Source organism: Arvicanthis niloticus, chromosome 25, assembly GCF_011762505.2.
Source record: "Arvicanthis niloticus isolate mArvNil1 chromosome 25, mArvNil1.pat.X, whole genome shotgun sequence".
Classification (NCBI taxonomy): domain Eukaryota; kingdom Metazoa; phylum Chordata; class Mammalia; order Rodentia; family Muridae; genus Arvicanthis; species Arvicanthis niloticus.
This window is the reverse complement of record NC_133433.1, coordinates 21,782,869-21,807,515: the sequence shown is the minus strand read 5'-3', so window position 1 is coordinate 21,807,515 and position 24,647 is coordinate 21,782,869. Positions and strand designations below refer to the sequence as shown.

Sequence of the window (24,647 nt, the reverse complement as noted above, 5' to 3'; positions counted from 1 at the left end):
ACATATGCATAGGCATATATGTACATTGAAGATATTGATCTGTACATGTGTTTATCAAGCCACAGATTTTTAAAGCCTAAAATGGAATATGAACTATAGACAATCATTCTGAAATATCAGACGCTGCACTGTGTGTTCCACAAAGGAGCCGGCAATAAAGCCATTTTTTCCCCCCATGTTGACAAATACTGAAAACTCACTTTACTTTGTGAAAGAAAAGTTGCCTTCTGGCTTAAAATAACTCAAAGGTGATGCAGTATTTTGTTCTTTCCCAGACTTGGTTTGAATATGATGATCTTAAAGGAGGTTCTTAGAAGCAGCTTTAGCTTAAAAGCAAACATTCCTCACTTGGGCCTATGAGGTAACCCAGGATGAAAGGCAGGGAGGGAGTCTGCTTTACACTGGGCCACCCTTAGCTTTGTATATAAGTATGACAGTCACTCAAGAAGGGTCTACCTAAGCTCATGTCAGGACTCCAAGGATAAACCTGGAGCCCCCAGACACTTTTCCTGTTCTTTTTCCCAATGAGTATAGATTAAATCTTTCTGCATCTCACTATTACCTGGCTCTTCAGTTGGGGTATTAGAAGCTGTGGTTGACTCTGTGACTTTTACAGGCAGGCCTTTTGCCATATAAGACAGAGCTGGCATCTAAACTGCACCCAGGGATATCCTAGGTGATGGGTTTCTTTGTTTTGTGTTTTGAGTCTGAACAAAACCTTGCAAGAGAGGAGGAACTGATGTAGATATTTTAAATTTAGAGATAAAATAGTCTTGGCTGAATGCCAATTTACTTCTCCAGCGTGCCAGAGCTGAGAGCAAACATTTCTCTGCTTCTAATGGGGGTGGGGGTGGGGTCCTCCTACAAAGCTCACCTTTAAGCACATGGCTGTCAGTCATTCACCTCATCTTTGTTCTATCGCCATTTTCTATGAAGATATCACTGTGGTCCAAAAAGTTAGAAGTGTGCTTTAAAACTGTAAGATTACACTACTATGCAAATCTCAAGGAATTGCTTTTGTTGCTTCTCCACAGCTCTGCCCTCACTTTTATGTAAAACTGCTAATCCTCTTAATTTGTGGCTTAATTCCACACGAAATCTGACATATTTTTCCTTCCTCAATCCATTTCATTTCAAAGCAAGTTCAAGTTCCTTGAGACCATTCAACTATTCGATCATAGAGAGAGAGAAATGTGGGAGCCCTACCATAATAATTACTAAGTAATTCCTCGTTCCGCCCAGGTGAGGTCATTCATCCACGATGGAGTTCTTAAAAAGAGCAGCGTCCAATGGAACAGGATGGGGAGTTCTCGTCTAATCAAACTGGCACATGCTCCTGGGAACTTCTCCAATTGAAATAAAGCCACACTGGGAAGAAAGGCAAACTTCTCCCACATGCTGTTTGCTGAAGCTCAGAGAGGAATGCAAGGGCTTTTCTTTTCTAGTGCTGAATGCAAGAAGGTGAGTGTGTGTGTGTGTGTGTGTGTGTGTGTGTGTGTGTGTGTGTTGGGGGACTGGTGCTGGGGGATATTTTAACCTACAGCTTCAGCTGCTCTTGGTTGCTGGGTTTTGAATGTGCTACTGTAACTTCTATGCATGGGTGTTTACATTTAAACTGGCCGTCAACTAGCGCTGATCAAACTGCTAATCTCAACAAGCTGATAATTTCAAACCGAGTGGGATTCTCCATTTGTGATGGCTCTTCTTATAGAAGTAATGCTTTTTAGCTTCAATCTACCAAGGGTTTTTAATCCATTTTTATATCATTTTTTTAGCTAAGTGTCTCTCAGGAATTTCGCACTCTGATTATTTCTGAACGATATGCAACAATCTATCAACTTTAATGAAAATGTACCCAAAGAGAAAATACAGCTGTTAGCACTGTTCTCTGCTTCTTCCATCTAGATTTACAAACCCAGTGTCAGAGCTCCTGAATCAGAAGCCCCACAGTGAGAGTCGACAAGTCAACAAAGTGCAGCAGCAACACAGGGCTGCATTTCCCTTGGCCTCATCCCACACCAGCAAGGAAACATCCCTCTCTGTCTCTGAACACTGAGTACCCTGAATGAAGACATACTGCTAGTTAATGCAAGTCACTCAAGGGACTTAGACTCTACGAAATTATTTTGAAAATATTTTGGTCAAATTTAAAACCACCACATCTGGAAGGTTTTGATTTCGAGATATCAATGGCTGGGGGACTCAGGATAGTCAAATCTTGAATTTTGAAATGGAAGATTATCTTGATGTCTGTTTGGCAAGTGAACAGTGAGGAGCTGTGTTATTCCTCAGTACTCAGTCATTACTAGCAGCAATAATGCCCTGAAGCAGTTTTCATTTTAAAAGGTCACTCCATGTATAGATATTAGTATTTCTGCAAGTTAAGGTAGCAGAGTGAAATAGTCTCACATCCAACTGAGCCGCAGGACACTGCCCACACCGGGATTATATGCTGCTGGACTCTCAGACTAACACCCAGGCTCTGCGTTCCTTCTTTCAAAAAGCTGAGTTTGAATCAGATCAAGTGCTACAACTCAGAAGCTCAGTTACATGTCATTATGAAATAAATACCTAACTAGCAAAAGATCATATGACCTAAGAGCAAATGTCAACAATTCTAAAGACCATCGTAGGGCACAAGAGAGGACATGGATTTAAGGGTAAGGTCATGTAGATTAAAATCCCAGTTCCGATACCATTAGAGATGGGAACTTAGGGAAGTGTCTTAACTTCCCTCAGCCTTATTTCATTCATATATATGAATATGTCAGTAATAATCTTTTAGAGCTGAGATAAAGATTAGATTAGAAACAGTACATAAAAGTATGCAGCACATTGATGGCTGGTAGGCGGCATTTAATGGATGTCAATTATTACATTATTATTCCAATAACAGATGATACTTCAAAATTAACTTTACAGGTGCTTTTAGAGATGCACGAAATCACATAATTAAAATTACAACCACCATAGTAATAATAACTAATATTTATTGAGCATTCCTACTTATGAAATCTTCAGAACACAGGTTGGGTGAATGCCACAAGTACAGGAAACACGGCCAATGTCTAGTTGGCTGGTGGAATGACAGAAAACCCAAGTAGGCAGCAGGGTAAGCTCTTTCTCATTAGAGGTTATTCTCCATTGTCCCATTCATTCAGACTCCAGAAAACACCTATTTCTTGTGTCAGGTGATTTGCCTAGTGAAGACAGTTTATATGAACATAGTTCTATAACATGCTCTTCTTGTGAGCAGCCTGTTTACCTAGCATGATTTTTTTAAGGTTCATCTATCATAGACTAGGTGTCAGGACTTCATCTTATTTATTTATTTATTTATTTATTTATTTATTTATTTATTATTTACTATTAATCATTTTTTTATCTTTATCCATTTACATTTCAAACAATACCCCCCTTCCTGGTTACTCTCCACAAACTCTCCACATCCCATACCCCTCCTCTTTGCCTCTATGAAGGGGCTCCTCCACTCAGTCACCCACTCCTGCCTCACCGCTCTAGCATTCCCTTACACTGGGGCATCAAGCCTCCACAGGACCAAGGGCCTCCCCTCCCACTGGTGCCAGATAAGGCCATCCTCTGCTACACATGTAACTGGAGCCATGGATTCCTGTATGTATACTCTTTGGTTAGTGGGAGCTCTGGGTGATCCAGTTAGACATGAGGTAGAGGGAGAGAGGGACCAGGGAGGGAGAGAAGAGGGGGAGAGAAAAAGGGGGGCAGGATCAGGTATGGGAAGGGACAGGAAAGAAGTACAGTGTGTCAGGAAATTGAATAGCAATATATAGTAGTGGGGGATGGGGAACTGGGTATAGCCACTAGAAAGTCCCAGATGCCAGGGAAGCAAGAGGCTCCCAGAACCCAACAGGGATGACTTTAGCCTAAATACTCCACAAAGTGGAGACAGAACCGATAGAAACTACCCCCAGTAGATAGGCACAGTTCCTAGTTGAGGGATGGAGTCACCAACCCATCCCAAAAATTTTAACCCAGAATTGTCCCAGTCCAAAGGAAAGGCAGGGACAAAGAATGGAGCAGAGACTGAAGGAAAGGCCATTCAGATTCTGCCCAATCTGGGGATCCATCCCATATGCAGCCACCAAATCCAGACACTATTGTTGATGCCAAGAAGTACTTGCTGACAGCAGCCTGGTGTAGCTGTCCTCTGAGAGGCTCTGCTAGCACCTGAGTAATATAGATGCAGATACTCATAGCCAACCATTGGACTGAGCCTGAGACCCCAATGGAAGAGCTAGGGGAAGGAACGAAGGAGCTGAAGGGGATGTCAATCCTACAGGAAGACTGCATCACTTTTAATTGTTGTGGTGGTGATATACCCGCCATATCTGTCTATTCGTTACTCACTTTGAAGGACCCTGATTTTACTAGAACAGAATTGCTGGGTTACGCCCTCATTTTATATTCAGCTATTTGAGGAGCAACCATAGTGTTTTCCAAAGTGGTTCCACTATGTCTTATACATTTCCAAAATGCTCAAAGGTTTGTTTCTCCTTCTATCTCCCAACACTTGTTAATGCCTGTCTTTTCTTTTTAAATAGCTTACTGGATGTCAGCACTTTATTTAAAATAATCTAATTTGGCTTAATACAATTTTAATACACATTTAATTAATTAAACTAATTCAGTTGAATACTAATTTTAGTAATGTACTGACACAATGTTGCCTTTTTTCTTCCACTATATGAAAACCCAGTGAGGAAATGCCATCAGTGAACCAGGAAGCAAGCTCTTCCCAGACACCGAACATTGTTATGTTCATCTTAGATCTCTCAGATACAGAATCTTGAAAACTAGATCTGTGTGGTCTCTAAGACATTCCGTTTGTGGGATTTTCTTATAACATCACAAATGAACCAAGACACTGGCTAAAACCACCAAGTTAGAAAGGCACAGGAAACAGGAGTTTACATGGTATGCAAGTCTTTACAATAAATGATAACGTTAATATAGTTGGATGTGGACCACAGAGTGAGAATTATATTTGGCAATATAGCTCTAATCAATGTTTTAATAGCAGGTAAACCAAAAAAGTGAAAATAGCTTTAAAAATTAATGGCAAAAATGAAAAAGAGAAGAAAGAAAAATATATTTGGGTCCAAGTGTGTGCCAACAGACAACAAAGATGGATACCCAACACTGTATCCTGCCTTCCCAGATGTACCCTGGCTCTGTTAGGGTGCCTACTTCCTCCAGGTCAGCCACTCAGCTCAGAGGAAGCCCTCTGGATGTACTTACTGGGGATTTTGGACAACTTCATAAAGCATTGTCCCTCAGTGTGGCTCAGTCAGACTGGAAGGAGAGACCAGTATTCTAGACTGGTAGACCAGTACTCTTTCTCCTCCTGGAAGCCAGGAAGCTACTCTGTGTCTCAAGCTGCCTTGTACCCCTGAGTGCCCAACTGACATGTTACCAATAGGAAAGGCTCTTCCCAGAAGTCTCTAATATTTGTGTGGTTGCCCAATGGTGCTTTCACTCTTCCCAGCTCCATTCCAAATGCTGCTGACAGCTATCTCAACACAAAGGACAGAGCTAACCAAGGAGGAAGGTTAACCTTCCAAGGAGGAAGCTAACCAAGGAAGAACACATTTAACAAGAAACCATCTTCCTAATTGCCCTCCCTGCTCCCAGACTTCTGTTCTAATACTAGGCTTTCAGCTATGGCAATCAACCATGCTCCCTGTTGTTGAAGCAATCTTTGAGTTTAATTTCTGTCACTTGAAAGTATCCTGAAAGCTCTAGCAGGTAACTCATCTTCAAAGAGTCCAGGAAATATGAATGATACAGGAAAGTTGTCAAAGGTCAGTAGGTGCTCTGAGGAAAGATGGAGTCTGACAAGAAAACATAAAGCACTAAGAGCTGAGGAGTCACTGAGATGTTCCTGTGCTCTTCCTGCTCAGGCATGGGGCCTCTTAAGAAAAGCCTCACATGGCATGGCCAGACTGTTTCCTGACTGACCAAGTGCTTAATGCTTGAGGAAGGGAAGCTGGCTTTAACACTGGAGTGCACGGTTATAAACTATGCAGCTATATGAAATAAAAACAAACAGTCAAATAAGGCCTGTTTCATAAGTATGTTGGAAGCTTCTTGCAGCTCTTCCTCCTAGGCAGATCAGATTCATCAATAAAGTCTAGTAGTTCTTAAAGACATTTTATTCTAGGTGTTTTTTTCATATAAACATGTGACTAGCAGTTGTATCTCTGAGTTCAAGGGCAGCCTGGTCTGCAGAGGATATCTAGGGCTACACAGAGAAACCCTGTCTCCAAAAAACAACAAAAACCATACCAAAACAAAACAAAAACAAAAAAAGTAACTAATTTAAAACATACATGCAACCATGGAGTCTCCCCAGGTCCATCATCCAGGTTCTAGAATTAGTAATGTTTATCATCCTCGTCCTTTTCCTCTTATTCCTCATACATAAGATCCATAGTTATTGGGAAACCAGAATGAATCATCTTCTACAAACTGACTGAAGCCTATCTGACCAATGATGCACATTTTCTCCATTTGAAATATAAAACAAATTGTTAGTAAATCAATACTCAGTCCCATTTTATTAATGAGTCTAAGAACACATTTAACTTAAAGCAAACATAAGCTCACCAATCGATAACAAAATCACACGTAATCTTTACATTTAGATTTAATCTACGGATGTAAAAATGTTTCCATGTTTTATGGCTGTTAAACTGTTAGAATAACTTTTCTTTCTGTTATTTATTTGTTATGACCTTTTAGAAAATAGGTATAACTGCTTTCTTGTTCTGTGTCCTCAAGGCCAGAAGTCCTCAAAGTCCAGTCCAGGGATACCTGAGGTTCTGGACTCTCTAGGTATTTGAAAAGTCCAAACAATCTTCTAGATAACCCAGAGGAACACATAACACTTTGCGTATTCACTCGGGCTCAGGCACATACAGGAATTGCTAGGAGCTATGTACTATCTAACAACACTGCTCTAATGGTTGTAGGAAGTAGACATCAAACTCCTGCTATCTTCTACTAAACCAGGCACTGAAGAACTTATAAACATGTCATAATTTCAATCTTCTCATTACCTTTTCTATTCTAACTCTACATAAAAATAATTCTACATCTAAATGACGATGATTACATATGAACATATAACTATTTGTAATGCCGCAGAATTTCTAAAGAATTAAGACATAGAACTGAAATGGTATTTTAATTTTACTTTATGATTATTCTATGGAAAGGAATAGCCCCTACCTCCCACCCAAAGAAAAATCCCCATAAAGCTCAATAATTCTTAAGAGCATAAAGGGCACTAAGACTGAGAAGTCTGAGAACTGTTATTGCCCACAAATTTTTTTCCTTGTCATCTAACACCCCAAGGGGTGTATGTCAATGATTCGAGCTAGAGTCACTTACAAAGAGGGATCAATAATTGAAGATCTGCCTTCTTCAGACGGGCCCATGAGCAAATTGGTTAGGGCTTTTTTTTTTTTTTTTAATGATTTGTGGAGGAGGTCCAGCTGACTATGGATAGTGCCACCCCTGGCTGGACAGGTAGTCCTGGGATGTATGACAAAGCAGGTCAAGCAAGCCGTGAGGAGCAGTGCAGCAAGCAGCACTCCTTTGTGGTCTCTGTTTCAGTTTCTGCCCCCAGGTTCCTGCCTTGAGCTCCTGCCCTGGCTTCCCTTGATGACAGACCTATAAGCTAAAATATCCCTTTCCTCTCCAAGATGCTTTTGGTCAGTGTTTTATCATAGCCGAAGCAAGCAACATAGGCCAGAAATTGGTACCAGGAACAGGTTTTGGCTGTGATGAAGATGACCGTGTTGTACTGGGAAGGACTGTGGGAGGACGTGGGAGTGTCGGGTTAGGAAAGTTCTGTGAGTGCTCAGAGCATCATGAGCTGGCATTGGGTGCTTGAAAGACAGAGATGGACAGACGAGGGCAGCTTGGCTCAGAAGGCTTCAGTTAGAAGAAGATTCTCCTACTAGAAATAAAATACCTTTTCTCTACCATTCCTTCCACACCTGTGGTTTCAGCAGGAGGTAGGTTGGATGGGCTGCTGTGGAAGCTAATACTCACCTTCACCAGCTCTGTGTAGCCAGTTTCCTTGGGTGTCCACCACGGCTGAGCCTTCAGACCATTCACATTGTAGAGGGAACGCTGCCAGACAGAGGCAAAATGTCCTCTCTTGTGCCCAAGTTCATACCACTTATATGCCTGAAAGAATAGAAAGGCTGCTTCATGTTCTTCTTTTCCAGAAAACATTTTTATTTCAAAATTGAAGGACAGCACATAAGCTGGTACAGATGCTCTTTGAGGTGTGGTCTGGCCACCGTGCAGACCCACTGTGAATACTCTACAGTGAAAACCTACTTCCTCCTAACGCACAGAATATCTTTCTTCAGCACCAGAGCTCTTGCAGAGGGCCCTCTGGTTCCCCCCGTGATGTATGACTGACAGGGCCACAGATTACCATCACTGCTCAGAGGCACAGACAGTAAGGTGCCATATATTGGTCTGCTGAGAAGAGCTCAGAAGTCAAAATTTGAAATGTGGTTTCTATTGAATGCAGACTGAATTCATACTCTATAGAACTGAAAAGTCTCAAACAACTATGACCTTTGTTAACTCAGGGACTATCTGTACCTTGAGATAATTAAGTCAAGACCTTACTTAATGATAGCTGGTGAGAATTCTGTGGTTTACCAGAGCTTTCTTCTGTAAGCCATTAGGACAAGTGAACACTAGCATTTATCTTCACTTTCATGCCGTTAGCTCTGTGGATTCTGGATTCATGCCTTGACTAGTTTGGTTTCCACACATCTAAGCCAATTTAAAACATAATTTGTTGTGTATACACACAGCTTAAGACACTGAAGGAGGCCATCTTTGTATTTAGCTTTCATTTTGTGAGTTCCATTTCTGTATTTTCTCTAAAAGAAGTGGATTATGATTTAAACAATTTCAAATGCATTCACTATTTACTGAAGTGGGCTGCTAAAACCAACCAAGAGTAAATTTATTTTCCTAGTAACTTTCTTTGATGTCCTGTGGTGACATGATAGATAAAAAGGAAACATTATTCTGAACTGGCAATAAATAGTATGGCAGTTATAACTATGATAGACATTGTATGGCGTATCAGGCTTTTTAATAGGAAACTTTTGTTCATGGAGTGTGTACATTTTCTGCAATAAGGGACAACATTCATGGCTTCACGCTGGCTCTCAAGATACAACTGGCAACTAAGACTGGCTTTGTGCGGGGGAGGGTATTATCATTCTGCAGAGTACTTGTTCCATGTGGCTGCTCCAAATGGCGATCCAGCACATGCCCCGAAGTGGCCCTCCTCTCTTGCTGCCTGCCCTACACCCCCTTTGTCTTTGGATTGAAGAGTTTCTTAGTAGCACACTGAGTAACATCGCTTCCTTTGCTATGTCTAATCTTACGATTGTTCTTTTCAGAAGAGATTTTGAAAAAAATGTGCAGCTATGTCAAATACAGTGTCTCCTTCTATAGGCCGGGATAACTGCCAATGTGTAACCCTCCTGCCTTGGCTTCCTGTGTAGTGAGATTATAGGCATGTGCTATCACACCTGATTAAATATATATGACCAGTAAAAAGATTTAATGTTAACTTAAATACCTTCGTTGTAAAACTCCAGGTATAATAATTTAAACATAGAAAATATTGGGTTCCCTTTAATTTTATTATTTAAAAACTTGGCAATAAATAAAATCATATTTTAATGTACAAAATTATTAGCTTTGAAAACTATTTAACAATCATGTTGCAAAGCGTTCTTACTCAGCACAGTAAAGGGTGTGCCGATGGCCGTCTTATTTCCCACAACACCCCACGATTGGCCTTTGCCATAAATGACCTCATCAGAGCCTTCTAACAGCCTGAATCTCTCCCTCCTATAACTGCTGGAACTGAGAGTTATAATGCCTCCATTCTTGGAACTAGAATTCAAGGCCCCTCAAAACCAGCTAAATGCTCTTTCTCTCTTTGTAACACCTTTTGAAACCATGAAAAATTCTTAATTATCTTTCTCATTAAAATCCCAAAGATCACATATGCTAATACTTCTTATGTATTTTCCTTGAGAAACATGTAAGTTGGGCCTAGAGTTTCTTTAAAGCCCAGAAAGTTAAAATGGCTAATTGATGTCAGGCGGGGGGGAGGAAAAAAAGAAGAAGAAAAGAAAGAAAGAAAGAAAACTCATCTTTGAAATAATTCGATCATTACGGTTTCAGCCAATTTGAATTTAGGACTTTGTTTCCTGAACCTTCTGCTGTTCAACTGAACAACATTAATTACAACATATGATTCTTTTTTTTTTTTTTTAAGTCTGGTAGTTCATTAATTTTTGAATCATTAGTAAAGCATTGGAAAGACTAGCCATATTGACAGAAGAGTGCATAAAAAAGTAATTATAGGGCAACCCAATCAGCAGCAGTGAGGCTCATGCTGCAGCCTTCAGGGTCTTAGATCTGGGGCTGCCCTGTGCTGAGTGCCTGGGCAAGGTGTGTCCTTACCATCCCTGCTCACACTGTCTGTACAGTCTGCTCACAGTACCATGCGTACTGAAGCTCACAGTAGTAAGCACCATGCATGAACAACAGCCTTGAATGGGCACTCCCCTGTCATTTTTATCAGAAATAACATCCTCACAATGGTAGATCATAAATTTAAAAATTGCATCTGCTGGTATATTATAGAATAAATTTAACAAATTAGGCTAGATTTAAAAAAAAGACAAACATATAAAATGACAACAAAAATTTCTAGAAAATTCAGTCAAATAAGAAACTTGTGCAAATGACCTTAACTTCTTTTTCATTTTGTTTTTGCTTTTCTTTTGAGACAGGGCCATGCAGCCCAGGTGGCTCTCAGACTTGTTGTGTAGCTGAAGATGACCTTGAATTTCTGATCCTCCTGCCTTTCCTTCCTGAGTGCTGATACTACGGGATGTTCTACCACACCTACTTCATGTGGTGCTGAGGACAGGAACAGGAGGCAAGCACTCTAGGAACTGAGCTACATCCCAGTCTTGGGCTACCTTCTTATTTTATATCAATATCTTTTCTATTTCGTCGTTATTGCTGTGTATTCTTTACACAGACACACATAGACATGGACACACACACACACACACACATATACTGAAAGCTTTTAAATCTGAAATCTGTGCAGTAGATCTGTCCTGAGTGGCCCAGCTTGAGCTGGCCTGTCTGGAGTGTCGGTACGTTTTGGGTACAACTCTCGGTTGCAACTTAACCTGTGTTGACCTAAAAACGACAATGCAGGGACATAGGGCTTTGTTTTATTTTGAATCACAAACATTTTGAGAATGCGATGATTGATCAGAAAATGTAACTAACGTAAAATGCAACAGCTCGGTTCTTACAACAATCACTGACTGATGTGGTGGCCGATGACAAATTGGAATTAATATCCCCAGACGAAGGGGAGCTGCTAAGGGGCCTAGGAAGTCTGTTCCTTGGAACTTGCCCTTAGGAAGGGAGGAAAAGAGGGAGGCGCTAAAGCTGATCCCAATTTTGATTCAGAAGTTGGCAATAAAGGAACTAGAGAGAATCTAAAAGAAAACTGGCCAGAGGAGAAGGAAGCTTGCCGTGTGAGCTCCATGCAGTGCCCTCAGACAGGCTGGAGATGTGTGAATCTGCATGTGGAGACTGAGACTGGAGCTGCAGACAGAATGTGGACTCAAGGTATGGAGCCTCTGAAGCCTGACTGCTCCAGGACTGCCGTGGGTTGTATTCCTCTGTTCTCTTCCATACTTCCAGACATATTCACTAAAATCCATTTTCTTGTCAACCTTTGTGGCAGAGGCTGTGGGTTTGCCTACCACTAGTCTATCCTCTCTCAGACCAGCAGTGAGCTCCAAAGATGCAAGCACAGAGGGTGGCTCTTCCCAGTGGGTAAGCTCTGACACAGACTCAACACCTAATATTGGGTTATGCTAACATGGGGCGTCTATGAGCTTGTTTCTGTTCCATGTAAGCATGAATCCTTATAAACTTTCCAAAATCAGGAACTATGCGGTTCTTTGCATATTAATGATAATTATGCTGGTAGAACAGTCCCCCAGGCTTAAATACCAGGCTCATAACAAGTGTTCAGTAGTGAATTCATTGTCCTTGAAGTAAGAGCTGTTTTCATCTAAGATATGAGATAAAGTAGATTTCTTTTATCTGTCTTTGCCCTGTACTACGGAATGTTCAAAGACAAATTAATTAGTGACAATTATATTTACAGAAACTGAATACGGACTTTTACCTAGTGTTGGATACTGTGGCATACATTTTCTTATTCTTCTCAATCAAAGGAGGGTTCTTTTCACAGCGGGAAGGAACAAAATAATGACTACCCGTCAGCAATGCCTCCCCATCCTCTTCACTTCTAGTGTCTTGTTCTATTTTAGTCAAATGATTGGTAGGTTAAAGGGGGAAAGTACACATGAATAGAAAGGTAGAAAGAAAGAAATGTCAATCATCCAAAGCTCTACTGCTCGGAATCTGTTCGTGTTCCTTGCAGGAGACTGTGCAGTCACAACTTTACTTCTCTGAGCTTCCAGCTGCCCAGAGGGTCTTATATCCCTATTAAATTTAGAAATTTGAAGTTGTGTTGTTTTTTAGATGTCACATATGAAGGGCAATGGTTACAAATGGTCACTGTCCCATTGGTACTTTTATCTTCAGACTCTGAAGACAGCTAAGGTACAATTCCTACAGTGGTATAGGACAGAAGAGGTAGGTCTCATTGTTTATTGGCATGTAAGTCAAGGGGGGTTGTGAAAAGGCTAGAAAGTCGTGGTACATGGTCTCACAACTGATGTCATGTTTATACAAGCTGACAACTCTACTCAGGAAAACGGTATCAATCAGGGAGATAATTCACTTGTTCTAGTTACTGCATCAGTACATGTGTGCATGTGTTGGTACCTGTCACTGCCCTAGCTATAAATGTTCAGCTTAAATTTAAAATGAAAAGTCCATGGTTAAACATTAAGGCCACTATGCTTAAGGATTAGTCAAAGAGATGGTTCTAAAAATGACTACTGCAAAAATTACAAAGTAAAACATTAAATAAATCTGTAAATGTTTTTAAAAATTAAAACAATTTTAGAGAAATTTGTATTAATTTCAATTATACTTTTCTCTTTTTTTGTTTTTTTGTTTGTTTGTTTGTTTGTTTGTTTTTTGTTTTTCGAGACAGGGTTTCTCTGTATAGCCTGGGCTGGGATTAAAGGCGTGCGCCACCACAGCCCGGCTCAATTATACTTTTCAAAGGCAATTACTTTTTACTACACACATAGATACACTCAGAAACACACACACACACACACACACACACACACACACACACACCAAAAGAGCACTTTTCAGATTACATATTGATACTTTGAAAAAAACAAACTGCAAAATTCAAATCCCAGAGGTCTTATAAGAACATTGCCTTCATAAGTTATGCTAAGAATGTTTACAAAGTTCTTACTGGTTCCTAGGAGCAAAATTCCTTCTCTAGTTTATCATCTATCGGAATAAAGTCAAAAAACACAGTCAGTCATACCTCTTTGTTCCCGACCCTCTGCATGGCATCCCCCAGGTGGAAATAAAACCGGCCATCATCCGTGCCAGGGTCTCCGGATTCAATTCCTTCCTGGAAAAGGACAGTGTTAGCATCTGTGAAGGGTGACATTTGGGGGTCTCATTCCTTGGTTTCTGTAGACTTTCCTTATGTATCTCATAGGAAAACATAAGACTTTGATAATTTTGTCTCATTATTAAAATTAGATGATGAGGTTGATGTATATTTTACAGTGTAAAAATAAAATGAGATAGCCAATTTAAATTTAACAATAAGGTTATCATTAACCAATAGTGGACTAGCCCATGAATTAGCATGCACTCTGTGTGCTTCCACAGTGGGAGCTAGCATATTTCAATACTGCAGATGGTTTCCCTGGCTGGGTATTTTCACATTTATTTTGTTCTCCAATTCTGACCATATGCCACCTACAGTCTTTTTATCCGTGAACCCAAACACTTTTTTGCTCGTGTTTCAAGCGATGACAGTCTGAGTGTAAGTGACATTTCTTTCTACCTTAAACAAATGTGCCACAAGGCAGCTAATGAAACTTCTTACTAAAATTTACAGGATTCAAGCCAACACCAACTGGAATTTTGAGACAGGTAATTTTTACTGAATAATTGCTATTGTGAAATGCTTTGTTCTTCCCCCTTTCCATGAAAGCACTGGCAATGAGACTTTTGTTTTAGAACTAGAAGAGAAAATACTGAGACTGAATATGGAAAAGAAAAAAAAAATAGACAAAACCATGAAATAGTTTAACAGCAAGGACTTCTTTTCAGAAAGCTACATCCTTGAGGCCACCCCAGAAAAGGCCCATTACTTTAGGGCTGTTGGCAAGGTGGCTCAGTGGGTGAGAGCACTTGCTGCAAAGCCTGATGACCTGATTTTTATCTCCAGGTCCCAAATATTGCTAGGAGGGAGCCAGTTTCTGCAAGTTGTCCCCTGACCTCCAAGTACATGATGTGGATACACATAAACATGATTCACATACACACACACACACACACACACACACACACACACACACACACACACACACACACATTTCTTCTGAGAGAAGTCAATGTCCATACATGTTTATATATATATATATATATATATACTGAACAACATGTACACACATATGAAAGAAGAAAAAACATATATATGGTCATTCATTGGTGCTCAGAGGACATAATATGAACAAGCTCCCATCATGTGTGCCTGCCATATCGAGCTCTGCTGTGCCATCCCCACAGTGAAACACAACACCTCCCAGAGACTAAGAGCCCAAACTAACCTTTCCTTATATGGTTTCTATTGAGAATTTTGACAGCAATGATGGCAGAGGAGCTCACGCAATTGGTATGTCTCCATGACGTTCAGTCAGGTAGAGGTATGCACAACCTGTGAAGCATGCACTCTGAGGCTAGGAAGACTCAGTGATGCACGCCAATCTGTTAGAAGCCATAACCAGAAGCCACAACCAAAGGGAATCTCAAAGGACTCCAGGAAGAGAGTATACGGGAAGGACATGGCAGTTACCTTTAAGTAGGGAATACTCTCAGCTATCTTGTTCTGTGCCTTCAGGATGAAGCCATAATGCACTTTAGCGAAGCCGTCGTTTGGTGTCACATTCAGCACCTGAAATCAAAGAAAACAAAGAGTGACTGTGACAGAGAAGAGATGTACAAGTGACTGTCAAAACAAATCCTAATTAGTTTTGCCATCCTAGGAATGGATTGGGATGTTACAGCTTCAAACCCTGTGGGAGCATCTTGTCTCACCACTATCATTAAACATAGCAAACCCATGGCCTCTCAACTCAAGATGCTTTTCACACTTACTCACTGAATAAAGCTGTGAATGAGAATGTAGTTACTGCTGGAGCATGACTATAACCAGACAAATACCTGGCCATTGATAGGACTTCAAGTTGTTTAGTGATTAGAGAAAAATCACTCTGAAATTTTGTGCTTCAAGAGGACTCTGGAGGGTTGTTCCACACTGCCTCACATAAATGCTTCACCATATTAGGATCTACTCATGCACTAAAACATCTGTCCATGATCACTAAAGTTAGTGGCATAGTGGGACATGAAAACACTCTGGAGTAAACTGTTACAGATGCATGTGATCATAAAGACAACTATAACAGCATTACAGGGGCATTGCCTTCACCATGGAAACAACATCTGCCATGGTATGGATCCTATATCATTGCAGAGGACACAGCATTGCTCTTGAAGCCAACCTACACCAAAGTATACCCATATTGAATGATAAGCAAGTACCTGGCAGCTGTAACCAAACAATTGCCTGCATTTTCACAGTTGTGGGAGTGAAAACTACCCGAGGAACTGTTACAGACTTGGCACACCAGTAGATGTTAGTAAACTGAGCCTTGTGGATCTTGAAGAGCAACCCTCGAGAGTCTTAACTAATGGGAACCTGAGTATTGGCCTAGTGAGCTACCAGATGCTAATTCTTTAACTCTGTGCCGAGGCTGCATGCAGAATGGCTAGGGACCTGAGAGTATAACTTGTGTCCTATTTGGGTAACATTTTGGAAGTCTGAGATTATTTTGAAATAACAAGCTTTAAAAATTACGAATGAAAATAAATTCTTGGGAGTGCATTGATTTTAAGTGCTGAATATAAAGTTGGTGAACAAAGGTAGATGCTGATGTGGATGTCAGGAAGTGCATGCTGACAAAAGCCTGATATAGCTGTCTCCTTAGAGGTCTGCCAGAGTCTGACATACTCAGAGGTGGATGCTCATAGCTAACCATTGATCTAATCAAGGGGTTCCCAATGGCAGAGTTAGAGAGAAGACTGAAGGAGCTGGAAGGGTTTGTGGCCCCATGAGAAGAGCAACAATACCAACCAACCCAGAGCTTCCCAGGGTCTAAACCACCAGCCTGGGAGCACATAGGGAGGGACCAGGGCTCCAGCTGTATATGTAGGGAAGGATGGCCTTGTCAGGCATAGGTGGGAGAGGAGATCCTTGGTTCCATGAAGGCTGGACAACGAGTGTGGGGGGAATTCGAGGGTGGGGAGGTGGGAGTGGGGGGAGGTGGGGCACATCCTCATAGAAGCAGGAGGAGGGGGGATAGGATAGGGGGTTCCTGGGTGGGGGTGGGTAATGGGGTAAGGGGATAAAATCTGAAATGTAAACATAATATCCAATAAAAATAAATAATAAAAAATAAAGTTGGTGAAAATAGTCTGTGATAAAAACCCAGGTGGCTATTTCATATAAGCTGATCTGTTGTTCATCACTACATGTATTTATTATGATTTAAAGATAAATTATGCAAAATGCCCCTAAATTAAATATGAACAGCGAGAAAACAACACAAAAGCATTAGACTTGTGAAGCTGCCTAGGAAATAGATTTCTTGAACAAAGAAGATGGAGAAGATGTGAGTGGTATTTTCAGGGTGAAGATGCCTGAGCACCTCTCTTCCCTACCCCTGAGCCAATTAGGAAAAGTGAAGTCACAGCTACCATGGGATCTTTATAGAGGAAGAGCAAGCTATCTAACAAGATGCTACCATGCCCACATTAGACTCAGTGCCTGTCTGAGGCCCATTTAAAAGAGTAGCACTCACCACTCTACCTGCTACTGCACTGGACTGAATCTCCTCTCTTTCACACCCTCCTGCAGGATCCCTCAGTGGCTGATATTTTGCACCCCTGCTGCTCCTTCTCCATACAGGACCCCAAGACAAACCATTTAAATCCAGGGTCAGACTTGATCTTTCCTCATTTGACTCAGCACAAAAGATTACATTCAAGAGGCCACCTCTGCAGCCTCCACTTGTCTGGCTCTGTTCTTGCCCCTTCCTTCTGAGGCACACTGGACTCCTTGTTATTCATAGCAAGCCAAAGGCACCCTTACTACAAACTGTTGTCCTCACAATACTCTTTTGGCTCACTCTCTCCTAGGGCATCCAAGTGGGTCATCCCTTTACTTGTGTGAGAAGGATTGTGTGGAAGACTTTCCACACTATTCTAGTACATTCCACTACTGCTTATCTCCCAACTAGAAAACCAATGCCACTCCCAGCTCTGGGTACCCTGCAAGTTATCTATCCAGACTGTGTTTTCACAGGACCTATCACCATCTGACCTGGATATTTTATTCCTTTTCTAACATGTAAGCTCTACAGGGACTTTGCTTCACTCATGGCTCATCCCTTGGTGATGGGGAACTGTCAGCATCTCTGTGATAAAGCTGTGGATGGGTGCATGACAGGCTCTCCTTCCTAGGAGAATCTTGGAAAGCTTGGGCTCTGTGTCTTCAGCTGACAGGCCCTAAACCAGACCATAGACTGAGAATGGATTTCCAGAACTGAACAGAATCAGTGTTAATCACGGCTCTTCCTGAACTGCTACAAACAAGTCATTATAATTACTGCACCACACCGATGATACCCCTGCCTACTGCAGTCACAGACATCATCTCAAGTAGCTATCAAATGTAAGCGTTTTCTAGGATTTCAAAGCCTGTAAAATTCCTCTAGGTCCCAGATATGCCAACAGGAATGAGATATCCTTCTCTTTCAAAGGGCTCTAAATCCAGTACAGGAGATGCACTTGCAGCAGACACGGATGGCACAAGAGCTTACAGAAACAAGCAGAGGCATGCAGTAGCCCCAGGGGAGGAACACCCAACACACTCATGGTGACTGTGATCAGAAGAAAGGTCCTATAGGTATCTGAGAGTCACCAGAGAAAGGGAAAGCAGGGTCCAAAGGGTGAAAGACATTCAAGGTAAAAGAGAGTGACAAGATATAAAAAAGGCTTGTGGAGCTAGAGATGGAAAGATACCTTAGTGGTTAAGAACACTTGCTGATTAATCATGAGGGCCAGAGTTCAGTTCCCAGTGTTGATGTAACAGGCTGGGTATGGTGTTCTGAATGAGAAATGCCCATAAAGGCTCACGGGTTTGCATACTTCATCCCTCGTTGTGGTTATCAGTCCTTCAGCAGGATAGAAGAATATTTTTGAGGACAGGCATTGAAGGTTTACAGCCTTGTTTCACTTCCCAGTCTCTCTCTGCTTCCTATGTATAGATGAGAGCATGTCAAACCAGCTTCTTGCCACAATGCTTTCTCTGACCACGGCATGCTATCCTATCATAATGGACTCTCTCCATTTGGAACTGCAAGTCAAAATATATGAACTTATGGGGCTTTCTCATTCACTCCACTATACCCAATTTGTTAACTAAGTTGCTTTTATGAGGGTATTTTAATTACAGCAAGAGAAAAGTACACTGGAAATCTCTAAAATGTCTAGTTAATGTCAGCCCTGAGGGAACCAATGCCCTCTTCTAGGGAGAAGAAATTGCAACCACTTCTGCTCTGAAATGCACTTACTAAGAAGAGGCTCATAGTGCCATGTTCATTTGGCTCATTTGCAGGTGGACAGTCAGGAATCCTATCTAGTACAGGAGGATGGGCAGGGCTCAGGCTGACAGTGCTGTCCTCACCTGTTTCTTTAAATTTAGGCACCACAATTTTGGAATTTGTAGATATATGTGCAGTGAATCTATAGGTTTAATAAATCGACACACGAAGACAACAGTGGGTTTACAAGAAACCCAGACTGAATGTAAAATGATATTAAAGAGTCTTTGTATTTACCTTCTCTCTCTCTCTCTCTCTCTCTCTCTCTCTCTCTCTCTCTCTCTCTCTCATTATCTATCTAGTTATTACATATATATTTTACACATTCAAGGTACATTTCAAGAATTTTAAAACACCACCTATTTCCTTTATCCAAAACTTCATTCTCTACAATTAGTTATGACCCAAAATATTGAATAGAAAATTCTAGAAATAAAGAATCCATGTTTTATAGTCACCATATCCCAACCCACATGTCTTTTGGAACCATCCTACCCCATCAGAGGTTAGGCCAGCATCCTGAACCCCATGTAAGACTGCACCTGCACCCTGTTAGCACCTACCTAGTATTACTCCAAGTGTCCCCTACCATCACTACATTTCTGGTCACACCTCTGACATAGGCCTCCTATCCTACCAGAATCCAGGCCCATATCCTGAACCCCAGAGGACCTCCAGCCAGATCAGAGGTCACACACTTGGGAGGAAACCCCCTGCTGGAACAAGGCCATTGATGCCATTAGAAATCCAGCTCTTAATGTGAGCAGAAGCTTACTACTCAACCACAGGCCATTCCAGTGAGATCAGAGAGGAAACAAAAACCAAGTAAGAGAACAGCTATCTAACAAAGACAAATTTAGAAATTGGAACCTAGACCTATAATGACCCCAAATACAGATGTCTTAACATCAGTGTAAGATCACAACCAACAACAGACAGAGTGGTATGTCACTACCACAGCAAGCCCTGAATATTTCAAAAGAGCTAAAACACAAGAAAAGGTTAAAACTAACTTTATGAAGATTACAGAGGTTCTTAAAAAGGAAATTAATAATTCTTTAAAGGAAATTGAGGGAAAGACAATCAAAAAATTAGAAGCAACTAAGAAAACACAAACAGAATTCTGGAAATGTAAAATCTAGGTAAGTGAACAAGAACTAAAGACACAGATATCACTAACAGAGTATGAGATATGGAAGAGAGACTCTCAGCTGTTGAAGATACAATAGAAGAAATAGGTCAGGCAAAGAAAATGTTAAATCTAAAAAGTTTCTAACACAAAACATACAGAAATCTGGGACACTATGAAAAGACAAAATTTAAGAATAATAAAAATAGAGGAAGAAGATTCCCAGTTAAAAGGCCCAGAAAACATTTTAACAAAATCATACAAGAAAAATTTCCAAAGCTAAAGAAGGACATATCTATAAAGGTACAAGAAGCTTACAGAACACCAAATAGATTGGACCAGAAAAGAAAGTCCCCATGTCACAAAAGAATCAAAACACTAAACACGGAGAACAAAGAAAATTAAAAAGCTGCAAGAGAAAAATGTCAAGTAACATATGAAGGCAGACCAGTTAGAATTATATCCAACTTTGCAATGGTGACACTGAAAGCCAGAAGGCCCTGGGCAGATGTCTTACAGTCTCTAAGAGACCACTGATACCAGCCCAGAGTATTATCTATATCCAGTAAAACTTAACAATCACCAGTAAGAAAACAAAACATTGCATGATATAGTCAAATTTAAACAATATCTATTTATAAATCCAGCCCTATAGAAGGTACTAGAAGGAAAATCCTAATAAAAGGCAGTTAACTACATAAAAACACTGGCAATAAATCATCAATAAATAATTTTATACTGGCATAACCAAAAGTAGAAAACACATGCAGACACACACACACACACACACACACACACACACACACACACACACACATACACACACACACACACACTCCACTATCAACATCTACAACAAAATAACAGGAATTAACAATCATTGGTCATTGATATCTCTCAATATCAGTGGACTCAATTCTCTATCAAAAACAAACAGAATGAATATGAAAACAAGATTCATCCTCTACTGCTTACAAGAAACACATCTCAACATCAAAGATAGACACTGTCTCAGAGTAAAAAGTTAGAAAGAAATTTTCCAAGCAAATGGACCCAAGAGGAAAGCTGGTGTATCTATTATTCTGGTATCTATCTAAATAGACTTCAAACCAAAGTTAATAAAAAGATGGGGAAGGACACTCCATATGCATTAAAGGAAAAATCCACCAAGATGACATCTCAATTCTCAACATCTACACCCCAATGCAAGGGCACCCACATCTGTAAAAGAAACATTACTAAAGCTTAAATTACACATCAACCTTTACACACTGATACCCAACTTCAATACCCCACTCTCACCAATGGACAGGTCATCCAGCTATAAGCTAAACAGAGAAATAATGGAGCTAACAGACGTTATGAACGAAATGGACCTAATCTACAAAGCAGTTCACCTAAACACAAAAGACTGTATCTTCTCTTCAGCACCTCATGGAACATTCTCCAAAATCGACCACATACTTCATCACAAAGCAAATCTCAATAGGTACAAGAAAATTGAACTAACTCCCTGCATCCTATCAAACCACAATGGATTAAAGCTGTATTTCAAAAATGACAAAAACAACAGAAAGTATCTAAACTCATGGAAACTGAGCAACTCTATATGGAATAACTACTGGGTCAAGGCAGAAATGAAGGAAATTAAAAACTTCCTAGAATTCAATGACAATAAACCCCCAACATACCCAAACTTATTAAATGCAAATCAACACAACTTGGAGATTCCATCTTATACCTGTCAAAATGACTAAGATAAAAAACACAATTAACAACTCATGCTGGCAAGAATGTCGAACAAGGGGAACATTCCTCCATTGCTGGTGGAAGTGAAAACTTGTATAGCCACTTTGGAAATCAATATTGTAGTGCCTCAAACACTTGGGGATTAATCTGCCTCCAGACTTAGCCATACCATTCCTGGGTACATATCTAGAGGTTGTTCCACCCACTACAAGGGCACTTGCTCAATTATATACATAGCAGCTTTATTCATAATAGCCAGAAACTGGAAACAACCAAGATATCCCACAATTGAATAATTAATTTTTTAAAAATGTGGTACATTTACACAATGGGGTATTACTAAGCTGTTAAAACAATGACACCATGAAATTTGCAGCTAAATGGATAGAACTAGAAGAAATCCTGAGTGAGGTAATTTAGACTCAGAAAGACAAACACAGTATGTACTCACTTATAAGTTGATATTAGCTCCAACTAAGCATGCTACAATCTACAGATCCAGAGAGGCTAAATAACAAGGAGAGCTTAAGGTGCAATGCAAGGGTCTTCCTGGGAAGGGAAAAATAGAATTGTTTCCTTGAGTAGACTTGGGGCTGATTGAAATGGGAACAGAAGGAATCAAGTGTGGGTGTGGGCATGGAGGGAGGGAATACTGGAAGAGACGACTAGAACTGAGGTGGGGGTAGGCATTTGGGAGCTAGATAAAAACTTACTACAATGAAAAGTCCCTGAAATCTATAGGGTGACATTAGTGAAGAGTCCTAGTAATGGGGGACACAGAGTTGAACTGGCCATACTCTGTAACCAGGCAAGGCCTCAAGTAGAGGGATTGGGACACCTACCCAGCCATAAAACCTCTGACATTTCTACCCAGCCATAAAACCTCTGTCATTTCTGCATAATGTGCTGAGACAGAAGCCTGCATAATCATCAGAGAGATCAGAGAGACTTCATCCAGCAATTGATGGGATCAGATGCAGAGTCGAACAACAAAAGAATCCATGGTCTAAATTGTTATTACTGTAAGTACCATGAGGGAGTGTTAAATTACACTCTATCTTGCCTCGGATGTGAGCCACTGACTTTTCAGCCTGTCCACATTGTAAATGCTACCTGACTTTGCTGTCAATATTTGTCTGTATCACCAACCTGCCTGCTCCAGGAACTACAGTGTGTTCCAACAATCACCGTCTCATTTAATAATGACTCAAAGCAACAGTGAAGTATATCACACTTGCAGTGTTAAGGGCTATCTTCATCTTTAGGCATCCATGTGAGTATTCATCATGGATGCAAGGATACTACCAAACCATGAGTAGTGCTTCACAGTGAACAGACTGAAATAATAACATTTTACTAAGAGTGAAAGGATTTTTGTCAGTTCAGTAAAATTTAAGAAGCACTCAAAATATTTCATTTGAGCTTACAATCTTATTTGGAGGGTGTGTATTTTTTTATCAAGTATGTGTCACATGTATATACATATATGAATAGATAATACTTTAATTTACAAACAAGTACAAACATCAGATTGAACACCTTTGCCGGGAAGGGTACAGCATAAAGGATATTTAAAGAACACTGCTGTGGGAGGCCTGGAAGACTTGGTGCTTAGAGCCATGGTCAGGTGGTGCCTGGGGTACATGAAGGTCTTAGGATAGCAATCCTACAGAGGGATCTGGGACACTTCAAACAAAAGGTGATCAGTGTCTGCTGAAAGCATTGGAATGGTGATCTATTTGGAAAACAAAATGAACAACTGGTGACTTGGCCCCAGATTGTAAGCTCTGTGAAGACATGAAGATACATTCTCTGTTGCTTCAGTAAGCTCAGGTCCTGAGATGCTGTGTGTGCATTTAATCCATGTGTGCTGGCTGAGTAATGCATCTATAGAAGGTATGTGGGGTAGCAAAGAACTTGGGATGATGTTGAGTTGGGATCCCAAGCTGGTGAAAGACTCTTGGGAAGGAGATGTAGGAGGAGTCTTCAAAAATTACAGATGTGAGCAGCTTGTACCTAACCTCTGTAATGCTAGTATCTTGGCTGAAAACAAGAACAGAAAATAAATAAACAACAACAACAAAAACAAAAACCAAAACTAAAAATAGGATTTCACAATGATTTTCATATATGTACTCAAAAATCAATGTGAAGAAAAATATGTAGCCCTCATATTCCTTTCTGAAATGACCTTGGAAAAAGAGATAAACACACCAGGCCAATCTTTGGTTAGGGGAAGAGTATCCATTAGCTACAGCTCATTAGCTCAGAAGTAAGAAGCAAAGCCAGAGGAGCACTGCACATTATTTTCAATGTATGAATGCTTCTTTTAAAAGAAAATCAATCAGTTGTGTGATAGGGCAATATCTGGAGCTTTTTGCATTCTAGTATGCTTAACCAAGTAAGAATATGGTCCTAGGTGAATAAATACCACAACATTAATATTGGTTTTCAAGGTAAAGAAAAACGTTCCACATTTCTGAGAGTTAGTGTCAGGTCAAAGGGATGAGTGTATTCAAGAAAGATTCTTAGAAGGTGGGAGAGGGAAACTCAGACGCTGGTCAGTATGTGTTGACTTTGCTTGTGCTTGGCTCATAGGACATACTTCACTGGGCTCTTTAGACTGAAATGGGGATGAGAGAAGGATACTGGAAGGAAGGAAAAGAGAGAGTTGAGAAACAAGAATGAATTTTACAAGGAGAAGAAAGGAGGGAGTATGGGAAGGAGGGGCCATA

General features: G+C 40.5%; 1 protein-coding gene across 10 annotated transcripts in view; it reads right to left on the bottom strand.

The window, feature by feature from the left end:
• Asph (aspartate beta-hydroxylase) overlaps nt 1-24,647 on the bottom strand; it is a 200,437-nt gene that overhangs the window by 35,982 nt on the left and 139,808 nt on the right. For all 10 annotated transcript variants that reach the window (XM_076924217.1, XM_076924210.1, XM_076924213.1 and 7 more), the window contains 3 exons: nt 15,164-15,262; nt 13,616-13,705; nt 8,098-8,235 (listed from right to left, as the gene is read on the bottom strand). In XM_076924217.1, coding sequence (XP_076780332.1) covers nt 8,098-8,235; nt 13,616-13,705; nt 15,164-15,262 — 327 coding nt within the window. The remainder of the gene's footprint in view (nt 1-8,097; nt 8,236-13,615; nt 13,706-15,163; nt 15,263-24,647) is intronic.